Source organism: Xyrauchen texanus, chromosome 36 (genome assembly GCF_025860055.1).
Source record: "Xyrauchen texanus isolate HMW12.3.18 chromosome 36, RBS_HiC_50CHRs, whole genome shotgun sequence".
NCBI lineage: Eukaryota > Metazoa > Chordata > Actinopteri > Cypriniformes > Catostomidae > Xyrauchen > Xyrauchen texanus.
In genome coordinates, this window is record NC_068311.1 from 3,358,271 (window position 1) to 3,385,349 (window position 27,079).

Sequence of the window (27,079 nt, forward strand, 5' to 3'; positions counted from 1 at the left end):
ATTTCCACGTTCTTTACAATAGAATCTCCTTAACCAGGGCTCTTTCAAAATAATTCTCAGTGGGTGCATCACTGAGTGGGGAGAATCGATTGGAAACCCTAACAGGAACGGAAGAGTGGTGTTGCATTGCTGAGCAAGTATCCCGCTGAGACATCACCCAAACGCCCTGCTGCTGGGGCTCTACAGCAGGAACCAAAGTGTGCGTGTTGTCGCCGTTCTACCTGCATCCGAAACAGTATCTACTGGTTTCACAGTCTCTTAACTCATTAAGCTTCTCCGTCAGCCTGACTAAAACCTTACATTTATCACATGTAAACCCCTCACTGCTGACAGAGGAAGCCATAGTAAACATGTGGCATGCAATGCAGGAAGCAATAATATGAAAGGATGCCATAACTTACCGCGATTTTTTGTTGTTGTTGTTATGGTTGTTCTTGAGCGGCGAGGGTTTGAGATCGATGTGAATCCCTCGTGCAATTGTTTACTGTTGTTGTGTTGCTCCTGACCACCAGAGGTTTGAGATTGATGCAATAATATTTATAAAACACAGAAGAAAACGAATGCGAGATGTAGATAAGCGGAAAAAAGAAAAGAAAGCGGGTGTGCGTTAATATACACACAGTTGAAACAGTACAAAATCTGGGGGAAAAACCAAGCACGCAGTAAAATAAAATGATGAGCATAAAGGAATAAGCAATGCTAAGCAGGCTAGCAAGCTACAAACAAACAGACTCATGCAGCGTGCCGGTGGCAACTGGAACAGGTTATCTAGCTTGCTAGCTACTTAGCCTCATTACTGGTTTATATGACAGCAGAACTAGGTAGCCGATAGCCAGCTAATTTCATGATTTAGTTAGCTAGTTGCGTGTACAACTTTGCCAAACTGCTTGCATTTTAGCAACATGCACCTGATTATCTAGATGTAGAACATAAGCTAAATATTGAAAATTACTAAAAGTTTATCATCAATATTGAGGAAACAGAAAGAGTTTAACAGGGTTAACCAAGGCTCACAATCCAAAGACATCATCTAGAACCAGATAAAAAATCTAGAGTGCATTAACAGGGAGGAAGACTTTTTATATTTTATTTTGAGTTGAAATGGTCAGGAAAACAACTCGGTTTGATTTACATGGCCACTGTGATAAAAACCAGGAAAACAGTTATTTCTTAGAAGCTGAACATTAGTTGATTTAATCAGACAACGGTAGACACACACAAGTCATTAAAAATGTACGTTTGTTTGGGAGGACACCACAAACTGACCACTGCTGATATCCAACAACAACGACGACAACAAAAAAACATCTCTACACTGTTGTGTTCTTCTAATAAAAAAAAGTCGACATTGTTTGTTCTAAGGAACAGACACCTTCAATAGAAAAATCTCCAAAAAGTCTTGTAGCTTTGAGCAGACCATGATAAATGTTTGTACCCAAATGTACACATGACAAGTCCAAATTAGCCAATCAGAACGCAGAATGAATCAGCGTAGGAGTTTAGCTGTCGGTCTTAGTGCAATCGAAAGGTTTCCACCATTGAGCGAATGCCAGAACCTTCTTACGCTGGTCGTCAAAATTCTCACGTATTGGTTTCCGCCACCGTCTCGGTTCCAAGTCGAGCATTCCACCCAGGATTTCCTAATGGAGACAGAACAAATCTCAGAGCCAGTGCTGACATGACAATCAGATTAGAATAGAAGAACAGGGAGCCCTGCTGCAACAGATGTCACGACCCCCACAGAGACCCCCATGAACATCGTGTCAGTCTGAGATTACATAAAGAGACAGAAGCGATTGAGACAGCCGAAATAGACAGAAGAACTGTGAAGAATTCTCCAAGAAGCACTGTCTCCATGTGTACGGCAAGTTGGAGAATTGGGGCTGATTTAAAGGCAAAGGTGGTCACACCAAATATTGATTTAGCTTTTTTAATGTTTACTGGACGTTGCATGATATTAAGTGATAAATGAAAACTATTAATGTCATTATTTTTGAAGACATCCTCAATATGCAAAAAAGTGCATAAAACTTTTGCACAGTCCTGTATATTTTAAGAAATCATCTATAACACATGAACATTGCAGGCTCCACCTGTTCGGTCTTGGTACTAAAAAGGGACTCACTTTGCCAAAATAATGTGGAAACTTCAGTTCGTTCTCAATGACGTGAGCAAAGCCGCCCTGCAAACCGAAATCCACTGAGAAATATGGTAATCCTCGCGGCACCTGCAGACATGGGGAATGTATAGACTGAGAGAGAGCGGATAAATAAGAGGAATTTAATAGAAAGGAACGGGAACAGAAAGACTCACGGCTTGTTTGATGTTTTTAGATGAGAGATCCACAACCTTCTTATTCATGGCCCATTCCTCGTCCGATTCCATTATGGCTTTCTGAACGTCCACACAGAATACAGAGTATTATATTTAATCTACTCATCTTTATTCACACAAATGTATGAAAATTGTAGAAAATTAAATATCAAAATGTATAATAACCCTGATGAGGTGTTAAAGTGTTTACCTTGAAGTAAATGGGTGCCATGTCTCCGAGCTCTTTGGGCAGCGGCACGCACTCATACACCATGTGCAGGTGTCTTTTTGGGTTCATATGAGTCTCTAAAAACACACAGTCCAGATCCTGAGACTCAAACGTCTGGACCAAAGCGCGACGGAACATCTACACAAGAGAACGTGAGAATGTTGCATAGAGTTACTGATTCTGAAAAGTTGAAATCTGTGTGTATTTGAGCCAAACGCAAAATATGTCAGTTTCTCAGGTTCTTCAGTAAATGTTATATATAAACAATATGAGCAATAGTAATAGTGATGCTTGCCTTTGCAAACAATAATAATAAACTGTTCCAGAGAGAGTACATGCCAATGCTCATGTTAATACGGGTGTGTGTGTACCTGTATTTCGCTCCATATGTCCTCATCCAGGCCTGTGGCCGCTGTGTGATGTTGGACAGGGACGATCAAACAGTGACCTTCGGTCAGAGACACGCTGTTCGGCAGACACAAGTACACCTGCGAGAGAGAAAACACATCAGAGAACAGCATTCATGATCTGTTCAACTCAATGAGCATGTTTACATGCACGAAGCTACAGCGATTACACTTCATAAGCTGGCACTGTTCACATAAAGGCTTTAAACAGCTCGTAATCAGCTTAAGCAAAAAACAATCCATATTGGTAGATTTTTGCCCACTACCTCGTTTACCGGTATCCTTGGCGGTTTATCGAGTGTGTGCATGGCTGTTTACGCTTTGATAGCGAAAGCAGAGAATAATCCCATGATTTAAAGTCTCATAAATGTGGGTTTCTTATGTTGTTGTTGTTGTTTTGAACAAGCTGATTTCTGAAGTTTATCAGCGTACTGCTGTGCATGTTCACGGGTGGGGAAGATTATCAGTGAATAACGACTTAAATGTCAGTCTGTTCTCAATACAAAGCTATCTGACTTCAGAAGACTTGGAATATAATGCACCAGTAATATGGACCACAATCATGATCCATTTATGGTGCTTTTGTGTAATTTTTTGAAGCTTGAAAGCTCCACTTCTCACTCAAGAGAACAAGATAACAACCAGTTACATTTTTTAAAATACCTCCTGTGTTCAACGCAAGAGAAATGTCATGTGTGTCTGGAAAAACATGAGGGTACGTAAATAATGACAGCATTTTTGAGTGAACTTACCCTTTAATGAGGACAGTTCACTAAAACCTAGAGCCTATTCCGCAGCTTGTTTTCGGTCAAAGCGCACATGGTGAAAACGAGCATCTGGACAAATCCGCTTAATACGGACGACTGTGTGACATCAAAGATGGACAGGCTGGCAGAGAGATTAGTCTTTGTTTTGTTTCGTTTTTTTGCCTCTGATGTTTGCGTATACGGTGTTGGAAAAGTTTGGCTGAAGCAAAATTGACCCAAAATGGTATTTAAGGCAAATTAGTGAGTGTGTGTTTATCAGACTTCGGCTCGGTTCCAAAACCTAGTGATCTCCCTGCATAGGCAGCATTAAAAATGTAGCCTTGATTATGCTGCCTTCTAAGATACTTTCATTTTGTTAAACTGAAAGATGGCTTTGCTTGTACTTTTCATAAATGATCAACTGTATAGTGTCTAACTCAGAGCCAAATCCAATTAAGATGTTTAACCAAATGAGGAAAATGTTCCTTATAAATATTCTTACTAGGTCTGTCAAATTAACACGTTAAACAAGTGCAGTTAAGTACTATAAAATAACATGCCCCCTGACCTTTAAGGAAAGTCCATAACATGTCTTGAGATTGTTTTTAAAAGTGTCATTTATGGGGGGGTTTGGGTATCTCAACGAGTATTGACGCTGACTATCACACCTGGAGTCGTGAGTTTGAATCTAGGTTGTGCTGAGCGACTCAGCCGGGTCTCCTAAGCAACCAAATTGGCCCGGTTGCTAGGGAGGGTGGCGTCACATGGGGTAACCTCCTCGTGGTCGCTATAATGTGGTTCTCGCTCTCGGTGGGGCGCGTGGTGAGATGTGCGTGGATCCTCGGAGAATACCGTGAAGCCTCCACACACGCTACGTCTCCGCGGTGACGCGCGGATTGACGGTCTCAGACTGTTATTATTTTGATTAGTATTGAATTATCTTTATTTATTGGCCATTCTCAGCAAATATTGATTATATGCAATTAATTCAATTAATAAGCATATTATGACTGTCTTTATTTAGTTAACTCTAAAAAAATATATATAAATATACCCAAATACCCAATATTTATGCGTGCTATATATTATATACTTAATATTGTATCACATTGTTAGCTTAGCGACACATGCTAATGGCAAACGCTGCTTAAACGAATTGCGAGTCAATTATTCTATGCGCTTCAGAGTTGCTGCCTTAGTCGACATTTCCAAATCAATCCCTTATGTGGTTACACTTCAGATACGATGCTGCCTAAAAGGTAGCAAGCTAGGTAGTTAGCATAGTAGCTTCCTGTAGCTACTGTAACAATTTGTAATATTCGGTGAACCCCGAGGTTTCACAAACTGTCGAGCCGGGTCTCAGGAATAAAGAACGTTTATTGCAATGGATCGTCAGATGATAAATTCCCTCTCATTAAAGTCAAACAAAACTAATCAAACTGTCAATGCCTGGAACATGGTATTCTTAATCAGTGTAATATAATTTAATGTAATTAAAGTGTCAAACCTGATATGTGCTCTGCCCGGGCTGGTTGACATTTGCTTGAGGCATCGAACGCTATTGTCATGTGGAGTTACACCGCCGTGGTTTATTAGCCCATTCATTAGGTTTTGATTTCTAAATGATTCAGTATTTAATTTTGAATTAACGTCTACACACCAGAGCACAAGAGAGACTTACGTTTATCAAGGACTGAACTTGCACAGTGAAAAACAATCAGGAATCAAGTGTAACAGTCGCAATGTCCTCTTTAAAACCTGAAAGTCGTTGTGACGCATGCACTAAAAATGCTAGATGCAGCACAACGGATGGTGAAACAGAATGCAGGTGTCTCGAGATGCATTTATAAATATGCAAGTTATTTTTAACTTGACACGGTCTCTAAAAAACATGCAGTGCTTAAACAATTGAAAAACAGTGCAGACGCATGCATAAACAGCCCCTAATTCGCTCTAAACTAGAAAAATGTGCCTCGTCGTGCTCAGATCGGGTTGAAGACCTTTAAAGTTTGTGTAGAAAAGCCAAATAGTGATTTTGTCAGGAAGGTTTTGGAAGTCGAATTCCTTTGCAGTACAAACATCAACAAACATTGGTTCAATGTCTACATAACAGTTAAAGCTTATCTCTTCAACCTGAGTAGATAAGTAGATAAGAAACAGTAATATACGTGCCTTGGCTCCGACAGCGACGATGAGATGTTTGGGTAGTTCAGGGCTGTCAAAGCAGTGCCGACATTTCTCCATCTGCCCGGCTAACCGCCGTGTCTCATGCACAGCTTTATTCCTCTGCCTCTCTTCATCCCGGCCTGACCGCTCTCTCTGGGCCGCGCTCGACACGAACATGTCATCCAGCGTATAGTTATCCCCATCTGTCTTGCCCATCATCTGCAAGACACACAAAACAGGAAAGCTTTGGCCCTCAAAAGTACCTTTTTCTCTTTTTTACTCATCTCACAAAAGTCCAAAGATTAGACAAACGTGTCCAATAAGCTCAACGTTGAAATTAAGTTTACGTTAGATGTCCAAATATCAGTTGTAAAACCGATTGCTGCTTTGGGATCGGCTTGTAACGGGCTTCGTATGACGCGAGATTAATCAACTCGGGCAACGCGACGTCGGAAAAGTACCACCTACTCGGTATTGTGTATTTTGGGCAGAGGAAATGCATCAGATTTCTGATCCCTCTGTCCTCAACTATGGAGAACGGCTGGTCATCCAGGGCCATGAATTCCATAATTGTCCTCGTAATTGCTTCAGTCTTTTCGCTGCTCATAGCCAGGAAAGATAGGAGAGGCTGCTGACTTGTGGCTGGCTCTGAGCTCTGGCTAGCTTTAGCCGCTTTCCCTTTTGTAGCTTCTTCAAACTGGGCATGTTCAGCTGGGTAAGGGTGTTTTAAGTGTCTAATTAGGTTTGTTGTTCCGAACGTTTTCGTGGTGGTTCTCCCACGGTTTACTTTGGCCTTCCAATTATTACAAATGGCGAACTTTGTGTCTTCTTCACTCGCAGTGAAGAACTTCCACGCCAACGGCATGTTTACATGCGGCTGTGACGTTATTGCCTGCGCCACTGGCAACAAAACGGACCGGCTCGGAATCAGAAAGACGTGAGACTGACCGGCCACAGGTCCGGGCCGTGCATGCGGAAAATCGGCTGGTTCCAGCCGGTCGATCGGTGCATCTCTAGAAAAAAATACAACAAAGACGATGTGGAAGTCTGAAAAAAGGATGACAAAGAAAAGGACAAGGAAAATGAGAAAAATTAACAAGACCACAATGAAAAACATGAAGGCAAAGATGGTGAAGACTAGAAAAAAGATGGTGAAACAAATGACACAACGAAAACGAACAAGATGAAAATCAAAAGGACATGATGACGAAGTGGCACAGACAAATATCAATTCAGTGCTGCCTTGCATACTAGCACACAACCACACATAATCTTGGTTACTGTTGGTGAAAATGGAAATATATATATATATATAAATAACACTTTTAGCTGCTATGCCATAACAACTTGGCAGTGAGAGACAGAGAAATGGACACACATGCCACAAAGCTAAAATGTGCAAATGTTTGTCACTTTTCTCATCTCTATAGCGACCATGACGTCTTGAGTTTAGTAGCCCAGTCCTGTTTCATATCAGACAAACACCAAATCATTTCAGAGACAAAGACACGGAAAGAGAAAGAGACGGAGAGGGAGAGACTGATGACTGATGCTACTGCAGTCTCACAATGACCATCTGTTGCTCCCAGTCTGTCTTATAAAGAATTTTTTTTCTTCTTCTATTCGTAATTTATGGTCACTATAAAAACGTATGGGAAAGAGCAGTTTAAACATTCTTTGGGAACATTCTCGTGTGCCACAGAACAAATGACAGCATGAGTTTGAACAACATCAGGGGGAGTAAATAGAAAATAACTATTCCTTTGCTACTGTACCTTCAAGAGCTCTACATACACTGATGAGCCAAAACATTATGACCGAATGCCTAATATGCCGTTGGTCCTCCGCGTACCGGCAAAACAGTACCGGCCCGCCGAGAAATGGACTCTACAAGACCCCTGAAGGTGTCCTGTGGTATCTGGCACCAAGACATTAGCAGCAGATCCTTCAAGTCCTGCAAGTCGCAAGGTGGAGTCGCTGTCGATCGGACTTGTTGGTCCAGCACATCCCACAGATGCTCAATCGGATTGAGATCTGGGGAATTTGGAGGCTAGGGCAACACCTTGAACCAGTGGTTCCCAAACCTGTTCCTGGGGACCCTCCAATGGTACATATTTTGGATATCTCCTTAATCAAACACACCTTATTCAACTCATCAGCTGGTTTGTGGAGACTCCAAGACTTACATTTGGTATGTCCGAAAAGTGATAAACACAATGTGCAGTATTGGGGGCCTCAAGGAACAGGGTTGGGAACCACTGCCTTGAACTCTTCATCATGTTCCTCAAACCATTCCTGAACAATGTGTGCAGTATGGCAAGGTGCATTATCCTGCTGAGAGGCCACTGCCATCAGGGAACACCATTGCCATGAAGGGGTGTACCTGGTCTGCAACGATGTTTAGGTAGGTGGCACGTGCCAACTTGATGTCCACATGAATGGCCGAACCCAGAGTTCCCCAGCAGAACGTTGCCCAGAGCTCCACCCTCCGTCCACCTACTTGTCGTCTTCCCACAGTGTTTCCTGGTGCCATCACTTCCCCAGGTAAACAGTGTGCACCTTAAACGGCCGTCCACGTAATGTAAAAGAAAACAGGACTCGTTGGACCAGCGACCTTCTTCCACTGCTCCTAGGTCCAGTTCTGACGCTCGCGTGCCCAACGTAGGCTCTTTCGACGGTGCTCTGACCGGTCTGCGGCTACGCAGCCTCATATTCAGCAGGGTGCGATGCACTGTGTGTTGCAACACGTTCCTCCCATAACCATCATTAATCTTTTCGGCGAACTGTGCCACAGTAGAACTTCTGATGGTTCGGACCAGGCGGGATAGCCTTCGTTGCCCTCATGCATCGATAAGCCTTGGCCGTCCAACACCCTGTCGCTGGTTTATGCCTCATCAGACCAGCGTCGGGGTACTCTCCACTGCTGACCAGGAGCACCCCACAAGCCTTACCATTTCAGGGATGCTTGTCTGGCATAACAATTTGGCCGCTAAGGTCTTTACTCCTGCATTCAACACTTTGACAACGAGAACTGATCTAAGCCACACAGACCTTGACATGTGGCCTTGTTAGGAGATGATCAACGATGTTCGCTTCACCAGTGAGTGGTCATAATCTTTTGGCTCATCAGGGCATTTGTAAATGACCTCCGTTGTGGCTAATCACGTATCACAGTTTTGTTTATTAGTGTTTGGTGTGTAAAGACTGTATGAAGGGGACTAGCACTCACCTTGGCAGCCATTCGTGAGTAAAGAGCATTCTGATCCTCCGCTGTGCTCATCTTCTCTCGTCTGACCATCTCTCGCAGATCCACACCATCATCATCCTCAAAATAACGCATTCGCTCGCCGTCCTGGTGCGTCTCAACCTAAACACGTGCACATACGAGAAGGAAACATGATCTCTGTGAAACGATGTTGGAGGAGCGACATCCCAGTTTGTCAAGCTACATGTTACCTATAATTTCAAGTAATTCAACTATGCTTCTCGAAAAAGTAGTAGTAGCAGTATGTTATTTTGTGTGTAAGAATTTGTGTCTCACCCCTTTTCTCTTTCTTCGTCCTCCTCTCGGCTCCTGAGGCTGTGTGGGTGCGTTGACTGGCCAGGCTCGTCCTGATTGGTCAGTCCTGAAAAGCACAACTTCCTTCTCTGCATCTGTTTGTGCGGACACCTGAAACAAAAACAGTAACACCACTGCATTCAGCATCAATGATAAGCCACAAGATGCTATAAGTTACAGTGAATTTAACAACAAACTTGTTTACTTTTCTAAAACAGGAAGCAAAAACAGCAGCCAACAGGTCAGTCACTGGTCACTTGTTGGTCTGTTATGGGCAGTTCACGCAGGAGTGATTCTTGCGCCCATTTGCGCTATTTTTTTAATTGTTGGTCCAAGCAAACATGCACTTGACCGATATCTTTGGCTTTGACACATCTTGCTGTTTTTAAGCATTTCATGTCAAGAGCGGTGCCTTTATAAGATGTCTTGTCGGCGGCTGTTGCTCAGGTGGTAGAGCGGGTCGGACGCTAATCGCAGGGCTGGCTAATCGATTCCCGGCCCACATGACTCCACATGCCAAAGTGTCCTTGGGCAAGACACTGAACCCCAAGTTGCTCCCAATGGCAGGCTAGCGCCTTGCATAGCATCTCTGCCATCATTGGTGTATGAGTGGGTGAATGGGACACATTGTAAAGCGCTTTGGTAACCTCTAAGGTTAAAAAAGGCGCTATATAAGTGCAGACCATTTACCATTTGTCAAGTTACAAGCAGTTACACTTTCAAAAAATTTTCCCAAATCCTCTTCTGTATCTCTCTTACCTGTTTTGTCTGGTCTTTCCTTTGAGCTTGGATCTCTTTTGCTCGACGGGCAGCGTCCATCTGTGCTTTTAGTTTTTCCACCAAAGCCTGAAATGAGACACAATCACACTGCAGATTAGTAAACTAGATTGATTTACAGAAACGTGAGTTTATTTATAATGACACATAACACGTATCTAAGAGACGACTACTGGTTATTTATATCTTCAGCTTTAGTATGTCAACAGGGAATTTTAGACATTTTAGACTCCCAAAAATTCCTTTTGCATATAGAAGAACAGGGAGCTCAAATTAATCACATGATGTGCCAATTTATTAATTGAATTAACTATAATTAATTGCATATATAAATATTAACTGAGAAAGGCCCTCAATGAACAAAAATGTCATATGATTAAATATAGTATATATAAATGTAGTTATATATAATTATTAATAAAATAAATATTATACAAATGTATTTAATTCAAATGCAATACATTGTGACAGACAAGTAATGCATTGATAAAACGAAGCAAAAAGTGGCTTTTAAAAGGCATTTTATTGTTTATTTCCATATTACTGTACATAAGCCTATCTATCCCCAATAGGTTTATTATAAGGGCTGTTCAAGGGAAATGTGCACATGCACCAGACGGACACTTTGAGCATCCATCATTGGTAGCGTTGAATCACAAGCAAGGTTTTTAGGTCGCTGTGTCAACTTAAACAGTTTGAATCTTAGAAAAACACTTCTCGAGATCCCTGCATTCAGAATTGCGCTTCATCCAGCTGTTTTTGTATGAAAGTGCGTGTTGTCATCTTGTGCTCCCGCTAGTCTTTAGCAAGCCTGAGTGTGGTTTGTTGTTTGTACAGCTGGGCGTTGTTTATACAGCTGGAGTTTTGCTTACTGTCCCCTACTGAATACAGGTGGTAGTTAAAGCTTAAATTGCTCCTTGTTATGGTCAGAGGACATGATCAGTGCTGGGGGTAACACGTTATAAGTAACGCACGGTACATAATCAGATTACTTTTTTCGAGTAAACGAGTAAATTAACACGATGTTCTTTTATTTTAGACCAGCACAACAAGTCTTCTTTTAGCCCATCCTGAGATTCATATTTTAAAAACAAAATATTGCTGGTAAAGCAATGTAAATCTGAACGCTTCAGTGGAATCCAGTTGTTCTCATCATTTGCAATAGTTGATTTGCACTGGATCAACTGGAGCCTACGTGACCAGCCTTCATAAACGTTGCTGTTGTCATGACAATCAAAGCAATTGTTAAGAAATGTGCATTCATAAGGCAAGATTTTGTCCAAATTTAACAGTCGAGTAAGTGAAACTTTGATTCTCGTGATTGAATCATGTAGGCTGCATTTAAAAGTGTGTAAACACATTTTCGTAAGCCGGGAGAAGTCTTCAATCAATAGAATGATCGCTGACTGCTTGTGCATCTGAACTGCTTTGTGTTAAAGCATTAAACACTGAACATTCGGTTGAGTGAAACATGATCGATTCATGTGTAAATACACACTTCATTAAATAATCAGTAAACGCATTTAGGCAGAGGGACTATAAGACTAGCCTTCCACTGGCCACAGCATGATATTCAGGGTGAAATACTCGCCCAGTTCACTGACTTATGCAGCCGAACTGCACCGTGTTAGAGCTCCTCGTAACTAGGAGTGGGATGAGAAACGCTGACTCTGGATCAGCGGCTGCGAGCAATATATTACATGGTTTGTGTATGCAGACAAAATGCCTTAAGTTGTTAAAATATTCTAAGTTTTGTTTTATAAAAAGCAAGTAATGTGATTTTTATGACAATATGGTAGCTTTGTATTAACATGCACGTTTGCAGTAGGCTGTCCGCAGTACACAACGTGTACACCGTTTAACTCCAAACAAGCTTGCACTGAGGTGACTTGAGTGAAAAATATTAACTTAATATTAACTATTTAAGTTACTTTTTTAAGGCGTAATACAATATTCTAACAGGTTACTTTTAAAAGTAACGTTACCCAATACTGGACATGATTAAAAAACATTTTGTAATGTAACTAATCACATTGAATTAACTAGTAAAATCGACAGCTTTAATATACATTTATTAAATGTATAGATTGATTCTGACCAATTATTGGATTGCATTAATGCTGCCTCTAAAAAGTCTGTGTAATCACACCTTTTGCAATAATTTATTTCTGATTTATTTTATCTGTTCTGGTCAAATCTCATAATTTGGAAACATACTACCAAGGTCAGTTTTTACATTTTCCCAAATATTTAATCTTTGAAAGTACTTTAAAGAATTGTTAATGGAACCAGAATCGTTACAACAGAACCCGAATCCATTAATCCCTATTAAAACCAAGTGAGCTGCCTACCTAGACAGAATACTTCATAGGCACACTGGAGTATGCAAAGACCCTAAACCACATGGCTATTTCAGAGCTATAAGGTGTACTGGGAATTAATTGGGGCGTGTGCATGTAGGAGGTGCGTGCTTTGATGATCTCACGTTGTTTCCCATGAGTTCTGCCTTGACGAGTTTGGCTCCCAATTTATTCATCTCCTCGTCGGTCAGGATCAGCTCTTCCTCCTCCTCTTCCTCACTTTCTGAACTGTGAGGTTAACACACACAGTCACATCACAGTTTCAACATGAGCAGGGTACATTAGTTCTCTTTTGACACAACTGGTTATAGCGTGTAGAATTGAAATAGTGTAGAATGAAGTTTTAGAATATTTCTAGAATTCAAGAAATGCTTAAAAGTGTGTGTGGTCATTCTGACCTGCTCACTGTTGCGGTTGTTGCTGCTGTTGTTTTGCTGTCTTCCAGCAGGGCGGCGCTCTTGTCAGTGTCTTTCTGTGGGGTTGCTCTCTCCTTTGCATCCTGCACAGTGCCGCTCTTCCTCCAGGCAGCAACAACACCAGTATCATCATCATCAGGTTTTCTGAATCCTGAACTCTGACTGGACGTAGAGCCTTTCAGTCCTGCCCTCCTAAACCCCGCCCCTCCACTCATACTCTTGTCAGAGTCAGACGGTTTGAGGAACTTGGCCCCGAGGCTGGAGAGAGAGGCAGAGTGTTCCGAACGAGAAGCGTGTTTCGGATCATCCCTGGATCTCTGATCGCGTTCATCACGGCCATGAGAGCTCCTCCCACTGTCGCGCTCTCTCTCTCTTTCTCGATCCCTGCCGTGGTCTCTCTCTCTGTCAGGAGATCTCTCTCTCCATCTCTTCTCCCCATCTTCTCTCCTCCACCTCTCTTTCCCCTCTTCTCGGTCATCTCGTCTCCATCTCTCTCTCCTCTCGTTACGGTCTCCTCTCCGTTCATCCCGCTCTTCTCTTTTCTCACCGTACGCAGCCTCCTCTGCCTCCTGCAGTCTCTTCTGGAACTCTTCCATAGACTGCAGAGAAGGAGAGAGAATCATTGTATCTTATGGTGTGTTCACGTCATGTTGGATTTACTGTAATTATTAGACCATTAAAAATGGCAGCGACCACAATAATTAAAGGTAGTTTTATATATATACCTGTTTTTTGTTTGTTTTGTTTTTTTACTTCGTCTCAAAGAACTTGGAAGAAATTGGTTAGTCACCATTTATTTAAATTTTTAAATATAAACATGTTAATTTGTTTTTGCATTGTTTTATACATGCCATAAAATCAGTGGACATGCTGTAATTAAAAGCTGGGCAAAATCTTCTGCCGTTTCATAGTGGATTTTTTAATAATAGGATCAAATGGGCAGATTCAATTCACATCAAGCTTTATTTGGCAAAAGAAACTTAAGTTCAGTCTCTATCGCACACACGCTGGGTCTCTCTCGTATGGTGAACGTAACCATATTGTGAGCGCCTTCGAGCAATGTGAAGAGATATGGCAGCTTCCCCGTATCACTCCCACACCTGGCTCACTGCTTGCAGCTGAAGTCTCCATTCTCTGTGCAATAAATCCGCTCCTGTGTTTATTATGCCCGGAACATGCAACACACGTAATGAAAAGTATGCACTGCTCCACACAAACGACTTCTGTGCTAGGATGTGTAGTCCAGTTGAGCATGTACTGCCTGGCAATTTATCTATGCCAAATTTAGCAACAGGAAGCGGGGGGAAACAAAGTTTCAAGAAGTGAAAAAAAAACCTGGATACTGCATTAATTGCAGAATGTGTTAATCAGTCAAATTTCCCTGCCCTAATTAATATTAATTAGTGCTGTCAGGCGATTAACATATATAATCGTGATTAATCCCAGATTTTGAAAGTGATGACATTTTACACTATATATATATATATATATACACACACACACACACACACACTTCTTTTCTTGACAAAATGTTTTTATTTCCATTTTAGAAAACAAAACAATATGTAGCAATATAATAATTTTTTTTACTTTTTCCAAACAAAGCCTTCCATTATATAAACACTAAATGCACTAAAATATCACCAATTCAAGTCACATCAAATGTTTACCAAAGTCTATGATGGAGTTTGGCAAAGTAAAAGAATAAGTCCTCACATAAGTTACATATTCATTGCAATGGGCATTAAATCTCTTAAATTGTGGCGATCCGCTTTCCTACAGCAATCGTGAAGCTGCATTCATAATTCATGTCAGGACCATTGAAGCGATGTACACCAGCGTCGAGCGCCTCTTTAAACTCACTATACGCCTTAGTCTGAAAAATACTTGATTTCAGTCACAACTCCCATCTGGGCTTTTTCTGTATAACAAATAACGCTAAGTGCTCCATTCTTCATCATTTTATCACTGACAGGGAAGTGCTGTCTGCGACTCTATTATAGGATAGAGCGTAACGGTCAACTTTAGGGTGTTAAGACAGTTCCGCCCATAGACTGCCATGCTATGCTATTTTATGCTAAGCTTGTAGTCTCATCTTGGTAGAAGGGCTCTGGACCTGTGTCTGTTTGTGAAGTGTGCATCAGTGTGATGACTCTGGGCGGTTCTGCCCTAAACACTGTTTATGCTGTATTAATGCTAAATGCGTAAATACATTTTAAATTAATCGCGTGCGTTAACGCGATAATTCTGACAGAATATAAATACAATGTATAATACTACTAATGATTTATTATTAATATTTTCCTTTTTGTTAGCTTTTGCAAGCATCAGTTATATTTTCAAAATCAACAATTTACTATATACATTTCATTTGAAAACGCATTAATTTCACTAGAACTGCGTTTTCATACACTGAAAAAGGAGCATTTAGAAAATCTCCATTAATGCATACTTTTTAAAAAACTAAATGACATTAGGGAATTGAAAATGGAGTTTTCAAAAGAAAACAGATTATTGTGGACGTGGCCGTTATCCATCTTTTCTACTGTGCAATGCAATGTTTTTGATTCCAGATTGATGCATTGTTTTTATTTTAAAAAACGACGACAACTACATAGATTTATCATATCCCCAAAGTCTTTCTAGCAAGTCAAGTCCACTGTCGGCCATCTTTGGAATGCTCTCGGAAGGCTATTTCCAATCATGCCAGTACCAGCTCCTATTTACTTGAATTAGAAAAGAAACAAAATCTCCAAAACGGGTGGTCAAGATTAGGATCAAAGGACAGATTTCAAATCAGCCGTAACATCCGACAACACTAGTATCATAAATTGTGCTTCTTTACCTCAGATTAAGCTAAAAAACAAAATTTTCTTGGCTTTTACAGCCAATGTGCATGTGAGTTGATTGACAGGTGGTGTCTATATTTAAAAGGTAATTTGGGACTTCCTTTCTACATACCTTGACCACTTGGCTGCCGTTGGTTGTTCCAATTTTTCCCATTCTCTTTAATAGGAGTGGCCCTTCTCTGCTTAATAATCTCTGATATCACACATTACTTTGGTTATCTATTATTTTTTGTTACAGTGCCTGGAAGCAACTTGAAGCAATTAAGACTAAGACTTCATTAGTATTTATTCTTGTGCCCTTAATTGGTGTTACATTTTTGTGTGCAACAGGGCTGGGCGATATCGTGATATCCGATTATATCGTCAACCCCCCTGCAGAGGGTCGTTGAATACACTATGCAACACAATTTTTGTTCCTGGGTAGTAAGTGTTATTTCCTATTTGCTTATGCCTCAAAAGTATAGAAGGTGGCTATTATTCCCCATAAACTTTGCTTTTGTGACCAGGACAATGATATTTTGAAATATACCTATTTCCAATTAGAAAACGAGCAACTTTGTGTCTTTTCGATCACAAAGTCAGAAAAAACAACAACGTATGTATCCAAATTAACATGTATTTACATGTTAAATTGTATACAAAAATACTCAAACTTCAAGGTGTCCAGCAAGGTCTTGATGCTGTTGTAATACTCTTTGAGGCGCACCGAGTGAGCCAGGGGAAGAGACGGGTACTTGTTACCATTATGGAGCAGCACGGTTTTGAGGCTCCCAGATGAGCTGTCAATGAAGAGGCGCCACTCATTCTGGTTACAGGCGATTCCGATTGCCTCGAACAGACTTGTCACATTGTGGCAGAAGCAGAGCCCAGGGTGACTTGATACACAGCTAAGCTGCAAATACTTGGCAAAGCAAATGTACTATTTTGTCAAACAGAGAGGGAGAGATGTGCGTTTGTTTGCTCACCCCGTATCTCTCTGCAACCACGCTCTCCACACTGCGCTGTTCTCTGTCAGCCTGCTCTTTCATCCTTTGATACGACTTCCTGAGCCAGCTCACCCCTCCGTCATTCACCACTCCAGCTGAGAGAGAGAAATCTCTTTAAAACATCTGTGAAATAAACACTTCCCGCTCAGCATGTACAGAACAGCAGTGTGTGCCATTTCTCCACTGCTTAGAGACAGACCCCGCATCTGAATATGCATACTTCACTACTTTAAAGTAGGGATGCACCGATACCACTTTTTCAGAGCCGTTTCCTGTGTTGTTGTTAGAGTATCTAAACATTATTGTGTGGAACTAATAATGAAACACAAACCTCTAACTACACATTATTTCAACATAAATGTATAGCTTATTAAGAAACATTTTATTATTAACTAGTAAACTGGATAATGTTGCAGCAAAATTAACAGTTATTCCAGTAAGTCATCAGAATTAAAGCAGTTTATTTTTTTGCAAAAATGTATCTCTTTTTTGTTCAATTTAATTGTAAGATATCAGCTCACTTTTTATTCACACAGTTAAACCCATTCAACTCTGTAAACAAATAATAATAATATATTATAACAGTAATATCTCTCAATCGTGCACCTTTAACTTTAAACCCTCACACTATTATTCTGACATTCTGAACTCTCCAGGAAGTCCTGTAAGTGTCTGTTTGTAGGCAAGTTCACAGTGGTTTAATTCACTTCTTATTCAAATTCTGGTCAAATGCACCTTCGGTGCCGTTCTAAATGCACATTATAGGTGAACCGAATTTTTGAGCATCATGAGTTACATCTGAGATGTTGGCTAAAATAGCAGCGAGTGTGTGTAAACAGAGCAGCGCCATTCATTGACGCACGCATGTTATCCATCCATCCATTCATCTTCAACCGCTTATCCGAAGTCGGGTCGCGGGGGCAGCCGCTCCAGTAGGGGGCCCCAAACTTCCCTATCCCGAGCCACATTAACCAGCTCTGACTGGAGGACCCCGAGGCGTTCCCAGGCCAGTGTGGAGATGTAATCTCTCCACCTAATCCCGGGTCTTCCCCGAGGCCTCCTCCCAGCTGGATGTGCCTGAAATACCTCCCTAGGTATAGTATCAGACTGATACTTGATCCATCTAAAAGCTTGAATCCGTGCATCCATACTTGAAAGTATGCAAAACTGTGGTATCGATACCATGCTTATGAACTTGTACTTTTGCTTGTAAATATTTTCTGACGTTTAATGGCAGATTTTGAACAGTGGCTTCTTCCTGGCTGAGCAGCCTTTCAGGTTATGCCCATATAGGACTCGTTTTACTGTGGATATAGATACTTGTCTAACTGTTTCCTCCAGCATCTTCACAAGGTCCTTTGCTGTTGTTCTGGGATCGATTTGCACTTTTCGCACCAAACTACGTTCATCTCTAGGAGACAGAGTGCATCTCCTTCCTGAGCGGTATGATGGCTGTGTGGTCCCATTGTGTTTATACTTGCGCACTATTGTTTGTACCTTCAGGCATTTGCAAAGAGGCACTGAGTTTGAAGGTAGGCCTTACAATACATCCACAGGTACACCTCCAATTCAGCACAACTATCAGAAGCTAATTGGCTAATTGTCTAAAGGCTTAACATTTTCTGGAATTTTTCAAGCTGCTTAAAGGCTTAGTGGATGTAAACTTCCGACCCACTGAAATTGTGATAGTCAATTAAATGTGAAACTAACGTATCTGTAAACAATTGTTGGATTGTTTACAGATAAAAATAACTCATGTCATGCACAACCTGCTTATTTCGGTTAAATAATAATAATTAACTGATGAAATCAAATCAGACATGACATCTGACATTTAACTTAAGTGTTGACTGTTGGAACTCTGGACGTTACTGAAGATTCCTGAAGGTTTGAATTAACACTTGTGGGTCAAAGGTCATAGCTACACTGTTCTTTGCTGCTTCCAGCTACTGTAATACAATACTCTCACAGATCTTGACCACAGTAAAGATTTCTACAATTACCCTTTTTAACCGCAATACTGGCGGTTTCCTTTGGGGGCAGCCCGCTTCCTCCATCCTTCCAGTAAGGGTTCAACTCTAATTTGTGAAGACCAGCCTGAGAGAGAGATAAACACACAAAAACACAAACGTCACATTCTAATCACCAAAAGCTCTAGTGTTAAAACAGCCTATGAACGCAACCAATTTTACATAACACAAATTACACGTTATTTCAGGACAGACTCCAAACCTGCTCGATGGCCTGAGCTTTCTCCCTCTCCGCCTCCTTCTCCGCTTCCTTCTGTGCTCGTCTCTCTGCTTGAGAGGTGGTCTTCATAGCCAGGAAGTCAAAGGTCATCCACTCATCTCTCTAAGAAAGAAGGGGAAAAAAAAATTAGTGAGCTTTGTGCAAAACAATATCTGCAGTATAACACAATAAAAGCTCATATCACAGATTACTTCTGAGCCTGCTCATGACGCCTCAAACCTTCAGCTGTCATTGAGAATGAATGAGCTCAACTGCAAATCGCTGTCAGTTGAAACACCCCTTAAATCTCTCAGAGAGAGAGAGAGAGAGAGAGAGAGCTCTTTAGGTGGAGTAATAAACAGTAATGTTAACTTTCAATAAGTAGGGGCGCCTGGGTAGCTCAGCGAGTATTGACACTGACTATCACCCCTGGAGTCACATGTTCGATTCCAGGGTGTGCCGAGTGACTCCAGCCAGGTCTCCAAGCAACCAAATTGGCCCGGTTGCTAGGAAGGGTAGAATCACATGGTGTAACCTCCTCGTGGTCATTCGTAGGGGTTCTTGGTCTCAATGGGGCGCGTGGTAAATTGTGCATGGATTGTGGAGAGTAGCATGAGCCTCCACATGCTGTGAGTCTCTGCGGTGTCATGCACATTGAGTCACGTGATAAGATGCACGGATTGACTTTTTTTGAAGCGGAGGCAACTGATACTTGTCCTCCACCACCTGGATTGAGGCGAGTATCCGCGCCACCATGAGGACCTACTAAGTAGTGGGAATTGGGCATTCCAAATTGGGAGAAAAAGGGATAAAAAAATAGTTTCAATAAGTGGCTTTACTGTGCAGGACAACAATCACCCACTCTCTCTTCACAAGCTCTCGTTCTCTCTCTGTGAAAGTACATTTCTTTCTGAAGTCTGTGGTTGTAGAATGCTGAAGGTAATTGGATCACGCTAAACAAGCAACCTTGTGCCTCGTCCTAACCAGACATTAATTATGGGTTATATAATGCTAAGAGTAATGCTTTCAATGTGCATTACATAATTAAAATATTTTAAATATAAAAGTTTGCTTGATTTACACTGCTAAACAAGGCAGAAACGCATTATCACGGTCTGTAAAAAGGCTCCATGACAGCATTGCATCTTACTTGGTTAGTATTGGTTGAGCTAACGGTGAGCGTGGTCTCTTGCTCCACCTTGCAGTTTTTGTCTGCACCCCCAGATTGGGGCGTGGCCTCCACCCACTCCTCCTTGGAGTCCTGAAATCAAACAAGGATTAACATTGGGGGAACCCCCCCAAAAAAAACAGCAGTATTACTCAACAAACTCCAAGAAAGACATTTTCACACATACTTCAGAGCTGTCAGAAGAGCCATCTTCCTGGTCTTTCTTCTTCTCTTTTTTGACTTTCTTCTCCTTTTCTTTCTTACTCCTTTTTGCTTTCTTTTCTTTTTTCTTTTTCTTGCTTTTCACTGAATGCTCCTGTGTGCAAAAAGCAGAAATGAACAAACACAGCTAGGCTGGGATTCTCCGTTCACATGGCTTTGTTTACGTCATCAGAAAATAATGGATGGAAACGCAAACATAATTTTTCTTTACGATAACATGCAATGGTAAATCTTGCAGAATAAGACCAGAAACATTTATTAAAATAATAAGGCCAATTTTGATTTCATGTTAAGTTTGATGGGGGTCAGGCATTTTTCTCCACTGTGACCTCTGACCTGGCCTATCTGCTGAAGTCGCAGGTCAATTTCCGGCAGCATCCAGGTGTCCTCACCCCTGGCCTTCCTCGCTGCCTTCCTCCGCTCTTCTTTTTCATACTTCTGTTTAGCCTACAAAGAGAGAGTACAGTAGTTTGTTTCAAACCATGGAAAGCTTGATTTTAATACACACACACACACACACACACACACACACACACACACACACACACACGGCCAAAAGTTTGGAATAATGTACAGATTTTGCTGTTTCGGAAGGAATTTGGTACTTTAATTCACCAAAGTGGGATTCAACTGATCACAAAGTATAATCAGGGCATTACTGATGTAAACAAACATCACTATCACTATTTGAAAAAAGTTTTTGATCAAATCAAGACAGGCCCCATTTCCAGCAGCCATCACTCCAACACCTTATCCTTGAGTAATCACGCTAAATTGATCATTTGGTACTAGAAAATCACTTGCCATTATATCAAACATGGCTGAAAGCTATTTGGTTCATTAAATTATTACAATTCACAAGTAATCCACCCAGCACTGCATTTAGCATGATAAGTGCAGGGCACCAGACCTCAAAAATGACCTAGGAGCCATTGGCTCCTAAACTGAAACATCAAGGAGCCAAATGGCTGTTATTAGTCGCCAAATCACATAAATGCTCGATTTAGGATTGCTTTTCAGAAACAAGATAGAAAGACAAAGACAGCTGATAACCCATTAATCGGAGGTTTAATAAACAGAATATATAGTAGAGAAGATAAGTTTGCATTCCCATGTCTCAAATATTCACACCCCTTTTGTAATTAATTATGAGAATTAAAAATATAACACATGAACGATTCTTTTTATTTAGTACTGCCCTTCAGAATCTACATTATAGATAATTACATATGGCATGCATATAGTAGTTTGTCGTCTTCTTGAGCATCAATAAATGTTTGCACCTTAGTTTATCAGTAGGAAACATCAATTTTAGATTTCAACATTGCCTTTGCAAATAGAACTGAATTAAAGAGGAACAAGGAGTCCTACAACCGATGTTATGGCCCCAACAGAGCCCAGATCTCAACATCATCAAGTCAGTCTGGGATTACATGAAGAAACAGAAACAATTGAGACACCCTAAAGTGATGGAGAATTGCCATAGTTCTTCTAAGACTCTTGGAACATCCTGTCTGCCAAAAACCAAGAAAAACCGTGTCCAGATGAACCTAGGATAACCGGTGCTTTATTAAAGGCAAAGGTTGTCACACCAAATATTAATTTAGCTCTTTTTTTTATGTTGACAGGAATTTTTATGACGTTAACTGCTAAATGAAAACTGTTTATGGCATTACACTACGTGCCCATTTATTAGGCAAGTGAGTATTCTGATCTTATTATTTCCATGCACGTTTTGCAACTCCAAACCATATAAACTTGAATACTTATTGGATTCAATCATTTTCAGGTGGTGTGTATTTGTGTAATAAGGGAGGGTGTGGCGAAAGTGACTAACACCTTATATCAAGGTGTGCATAATTATAAGGCAGCTTCATTACCTCAGGAAAAATGGTCCAAAAAAGAGATTCAACTGACACTGAAAAGTCAAATATTTTAAAATGCCTTTCAGACGGATGCAACACTCTTGAAATAGATAAACTATTGAGGCGCGACCACCGGACAATCAAAAGTTTTGTTGCAAATATGAAACCCGTGGAGAAGAAAAGGCGCAAATTAACTGCAAAAGACTTGAGAAGAATTAAACGTGAAGCCACCAGGAACCCATTATCCTCCAATGTCACCATATTCCAGAACGGCAACCTGCCTGGGGTGTCCAGAAGTACAAGGTGCCAAGTGCTCAGAGACATGGCCATGGTCAAGAAGGCTGAAACATGACCACCACTGAATATATTCACAAGTTGAAGCGTCAAGATTGGGTAAAGAAATACCTGAAGACAGGTTTTTCAAAGGTTTTATGGACAGATGAAATGAGAGTGACTCTTGATGGACCAGACGGACGGGCCTGTGGCTGGATCACTAATGGACACAGGGCACCACTTCGAATCAGGTGCCAGCAAGGTGGAGGAGGGGTAAAGTATGGGCTGCTATCAATAAAGATGAGGTAGTTGGACCTTTTCGAGTGAAGATGGACTGAATCTCAACTCTCAAACCTACTGCCAGTTTCTGGAAAGTACTTTTTTCAAGCAGTGGCACATGACGTCCTCATGGCAAGAAGGCTGTGATCTTTATGCAGGACAATGCTCCATCACATGCATCCAAGTACTCCACTGCTTGGCTAGCCAACAAGGGCCTCAAAGAAGCCCAAATAATGGCTTGGCCCCCTTCCTCACCTGACTTGATCCTACTGAGAACGTTCTCTGTGGGCCCTTCTCAAGCGTGAAGGAAGACAATACACCTCTTTGAACAACATTTGGGAGCCTGTGGTTGTCTGAGAAGGTGAATCTGATTCAAATGGCTAACCTGAGCACCTGAATTCAAACCCCCAGTTCTTTTCAGGTGATTCATGAAAAAGAACCGGTTCAAAAGAGTCATTTGTTCGAGACTCTCGCTCTGGGTTTGTTTTATGCGGTGCATCGAGCTTGTCATCACAACAGAATGGGTGAAAAGCAGCGCAGGACACACTGGTAGTGTATTCAAGATGTATTCAATAACTCACATGATGATATCTGATGAAACCGCATATGAACGCACACAACCCATCTGTCGTCAATGGTGCCTAGATGTTATATTATGGTTGCAATCAATTATTTTGGTCGCATTTGTGACCATTTAAGTCGCAGTCCTGAAGTGTAGTCGATTCCCGAGCAAGAGAGTCGACGCCTCCGCATCCAAGACCGTCAATCCGTGCATCTTATCATGTGGCTTGTTGAGTGCGTTACCGTGGAGACCTAGCGTGTGGAGGCTCAAGCTATTCTCCACGGCATCCACGCACAACTCACCACACGCCCCACCGAGAGCAAAAACCACATTATAGCACCACGAGGAGGTTACCCCATGTGACTCTACCCACCCTAGCAACTGGACCAATCGGTTGCTTAGGAAGCCTGACTGAAGTCACTCAGCAAGCCCTGGATTAGAACATGCGACTCCAGGTGTGGTAGTCAACATCTTTACTTGCTGAGCTACCCAGGCCCCCTATGGTGATTTCTGAAATTAAATCAGGACTATGCTGCACAGGCTGCTGTGTGCACTGCGGTGATAAAGGTTGAAATGTCAGTTCCTGTAGGAAGGCAAATGTGTGTATAGAGAAAACCTAACACAGGTGCTAGAGGGATAACACAGACTCACGCGTCGTTTTCTGTGATCAAAACCAATCAATGTCTTACAAACGGGAAACAGTCAAACACAGTCCAAAAAACTAAAATATAAAAACAAGAACCATTTAGATTGTTACAGTGATAAAGTATATGTCATTTAAAAAAAGTTAAAGGACAAAGGGTAAATCCAATGCAACAAAATAGGAGGGCTACTCTGTGTGTGTGTGTGTGGGTGTGTGTGTGTGTGTTATCAGCTACTGCAGGTTAGTAACAGGACAAGTTCACGTGTCACCTTTTTAGACTAATGTTACATTTTAGCTTTATTAATCAGCATGTTATGTGCCTTTCAAGACAAACAGTTTTGTGAAGTCATCGTCTATGATTATTAGTTATATCTGGAGTGGTGGTGGTGTAGTGGTCTAAAGCACATAACTGGTAAACTGGTAATCAGAAGGTTGCTGGTTTGATCCCCACAGCCACCACCATTGTGCCCTTGAGCAAGGCACATAACTCCAGGTTGCTCCGGGGGGATTGTCCCTGTAATAAAGGCTCTGTAAGTCGCTTTGGATAACAGCGTTATAAAATGATCAATAAAATTCTTAGGCTTTCATACTGTTGCACAGACAATGAGGCTACATGATTATTAAAATAATAAAATCCCAAAAGCAGTTTATTGTGCAACCAAAATCCCAATAATAACCAGAAAAATTAAGATTTGTTCCATAACACTGAAATTTAACTATAAACAATACACTGGGGACTTTTATTTTGAAATGAAAGACACTTGGCCCTGTTACAATGCTTTATTAATATTTACCAAATTAAGCTTTTTATAGCCTTTATAATCACCAGATGTAGAGTTTTGTAGATATATTTCACCAGATGAGGTTTAATGTTTAGGAATTATAACATTTATATTTTTTTAAATCTGCAATGGCATAGATTTTTGCCAATAACGATAGTTTCAAAAAGCGACTATCGGCACTGATCAATCGGTACATCCAATATACAGTATCGGTCGATCTCTAATGATTAGACATAAACAGATTTGGGTAAGTTACTCTAAAACAAAGAAAATAATGAATTACTAACTACTAATTACATCTTCTACAGTGTAATAAGATTACTGTATGAATTACTCTCTGAAAAGTAATTGCATTACTTATTACTAATTACTTTCTAAAACCATTATCAACCTTGACCAGATGAAAAATACAACGATAGACATGAAACTGTTCTTTTAATTCTTTCAAATAAATCTTATAAAATCAAATTAAATATTCATGAACTGGCCAAAGAATTTAAAGGGACAGCGTTAAACTAGAAAACATACATTTTAACATTAGATGTTAAAGCACAACAATTACAGCAGCTATTACCAATGTGTAGAAAATAGAAGGAAAAAAACCCACTTAATGAATTTCGTAGTGGGATTGCACGTCTTACGCAACATTTTAAGTATTCCCGCACATTCCGTGTTCACAGTGCGCAAAATCCCACATTTTTCGTTTTTACATGTTGGTGAAAAGCAGTAATCCACACATTGGAACATAAAAAAAATCAACAGTTTAATTCTATAGGAGTGAAAATCCATGTCTCTCCGTGCATAATGTCTCATCATCATCTCTCTCCGTGCAGTGTAGATTGTTTAATGTGCATGTGCTCTCTTAAAGGGACAGAGCGCTAGTTTTATTCCCACTGTAAAAAAATCTATCAAATTTCTTCTCACTAATTCGCCTTTAGAGATGAAGTGTGAATGAGACGTAATAAACTTTGTTAAACCCCAGTTATACATGTCTCTGGAAATCACAAGCTGCTCAATATCCAAAATGCAAGTACACATTTAATTAGGTAATGTTTCAAAATGTAAACATTAATTGGACATGATAATGGCGTTTGATATGAAAAGAAGCAAGATCACTACGGCTTGTAGGCTGTTATTATCAGAGCTGTTCAGCGGCTGGGTGAATATATGAAACAGTCTACTTCATATCATCCTCATGAAACACCTGTTACATGTCTCATTTCTGGACCGTACAGGTATTTTTGTATTTGTTCTTTGTATATCAGTCAGTGTTGTTCTTGTTTGGGTTGTCTGATTTCATGTTACACATTCTTAATTCACAGATTGGGCCTAATATCTACCTACTGTATATTACACATCACAACTGATTTAAAAGTCTCTTCTCAGGGATTCTTATGTTTATTACATTCAGCCAATAATCACATCTTTAACTCAGTGATTAAATCTTTGATCCTGTGTGTGAATACACTACACATGGCCAAAAGTAGCATGACAGCAAACCCCTCATCTCCTCCACAGAACTCTTGTCTTAAAAGAAACATGTGTAAATGGCAGGACGGCTGAGGTTAGTTAATATGGTGTATTTATATCTGTAAAGTGCTTATATGGGATTACATAAGGCATAAATCATATCTTGCTAATTATAAATGTGATTCAGTTTGGGGGGACATTGTCTTAAAACATAATATATGTAAAAAAAAAAAAATTATATTCAGACACATCATAAAGCCATGATGGTAAAAACAGCTATTTATAATTTTTGTTTTACAACGGTTATTGAACAAATATCCGTATAAACAGCTTAGACGTTGACTGAAAACAACCATAAGAAATCAATAACACGCAAAAAGGCTAAGCAAAATTACCAAAACAACTAAAATCCCAATAAAACGTAACGTTTAATGTGAATGTTTGTACACAGCACACATCTGCTCACATCAGCATTTATTCAATTCACTAGGCCTCGTTCTGACCAAATTCGTCATTAGATAATAGTTTAAAGTGTTTACCTGTTGTAGTACTTCTTCTCTTTGTTCTCTTTTTGACTCTTTTCTGGATTTAATGCTGTTTGCGCTCTCAAAACTCACTCCAGACGACGCCATGATGCTGCCGCTAAGAGGCTCTCAACTGTCGCGAACAGCTACCGTAGCGCTCCGAGAAGTGTCGCATTGTCCTGCAGGAGCGCTGTATGGCTCATAAATCTGAAATTATTTTGAGTAGCGATACAATTGTTGTGAGTCACAAATGG

At 40.7% G+C, this 27,079-nt stretch overlaps 1 protein-coding gene across 1 annotated transcript; it reads right to left on the minus strand.

The window, feature by feature from the left end:
- Positions 1 to 1,069: 1,069 nt before the first annotated feature.
- cwf19l2 (CWF19 like cell cycle control factor 2) lies at positions 1,070 to 26,946 on the minus strand. The gene is made up of 18 exons (XM_052106701.1): positions 26,841 to 26,946; positions 20,764 to 20,874; positions 20,393 to 20,521; positions 20,188 to 20,298; positions 19,041 to 19,160; positions 18,812 to 18,905; positions 16,788 to 16,903; positions 12,956 to 13,572; positions 12,683 to 12,785; positions 10,180 to 10,266; positions 9,403 to 9,531; positions 9,091 to 9,228; positions 5,868 to 6,080; positions 2,914 to 3,030; positions 2,525 to 2,680; positions 2,314 to 2,394; positions 2,126 to 2,227; positions 1,070 to 1,640 (listed from the first exon to the last, which is right to left on the minus strand). The coding sequence occupies exons 1-18, from the start codon at positions 26,931 to 26,933 to the stop codon at positions 1,500 to 1,502; spliced, it is 2,658 nt and encodes an 885-aa protein (XP_051962661.1). The 5' UTR covers positions 26,934 to 26,946; the 3' UTR covers positions 1,070 to 1,499.
- Between the last annotated feature and the right edge of the window lie 133 nt (positions 26,947 to 27,079).

Bases quoted from the DNA above. Each gene is read 5' to 3' on its own strand.
- cwf19l2 (XM_052106701.1), bottom strand. From the start codon at position 26,933: ATGGCGTCGTCTGGAGTGAGTTTTGAGAGCGCAAACAGCATTAAATCC. The intron at 18,906-19,040 runs GTTTGGAGTCTG...TCTCTCTCTCAG, and splicing joins AAGCTCAGGCCATCGAGCAG to GCTGGTCTTCACAAATTAGA. The intron at 10,267-12,682 runs GTGAGATCATCA...GTCTCATTTCAG, and splicing joins CAGAACTCATGGGAAACAAC to GCTTTGGTGGAAAAACTAAA.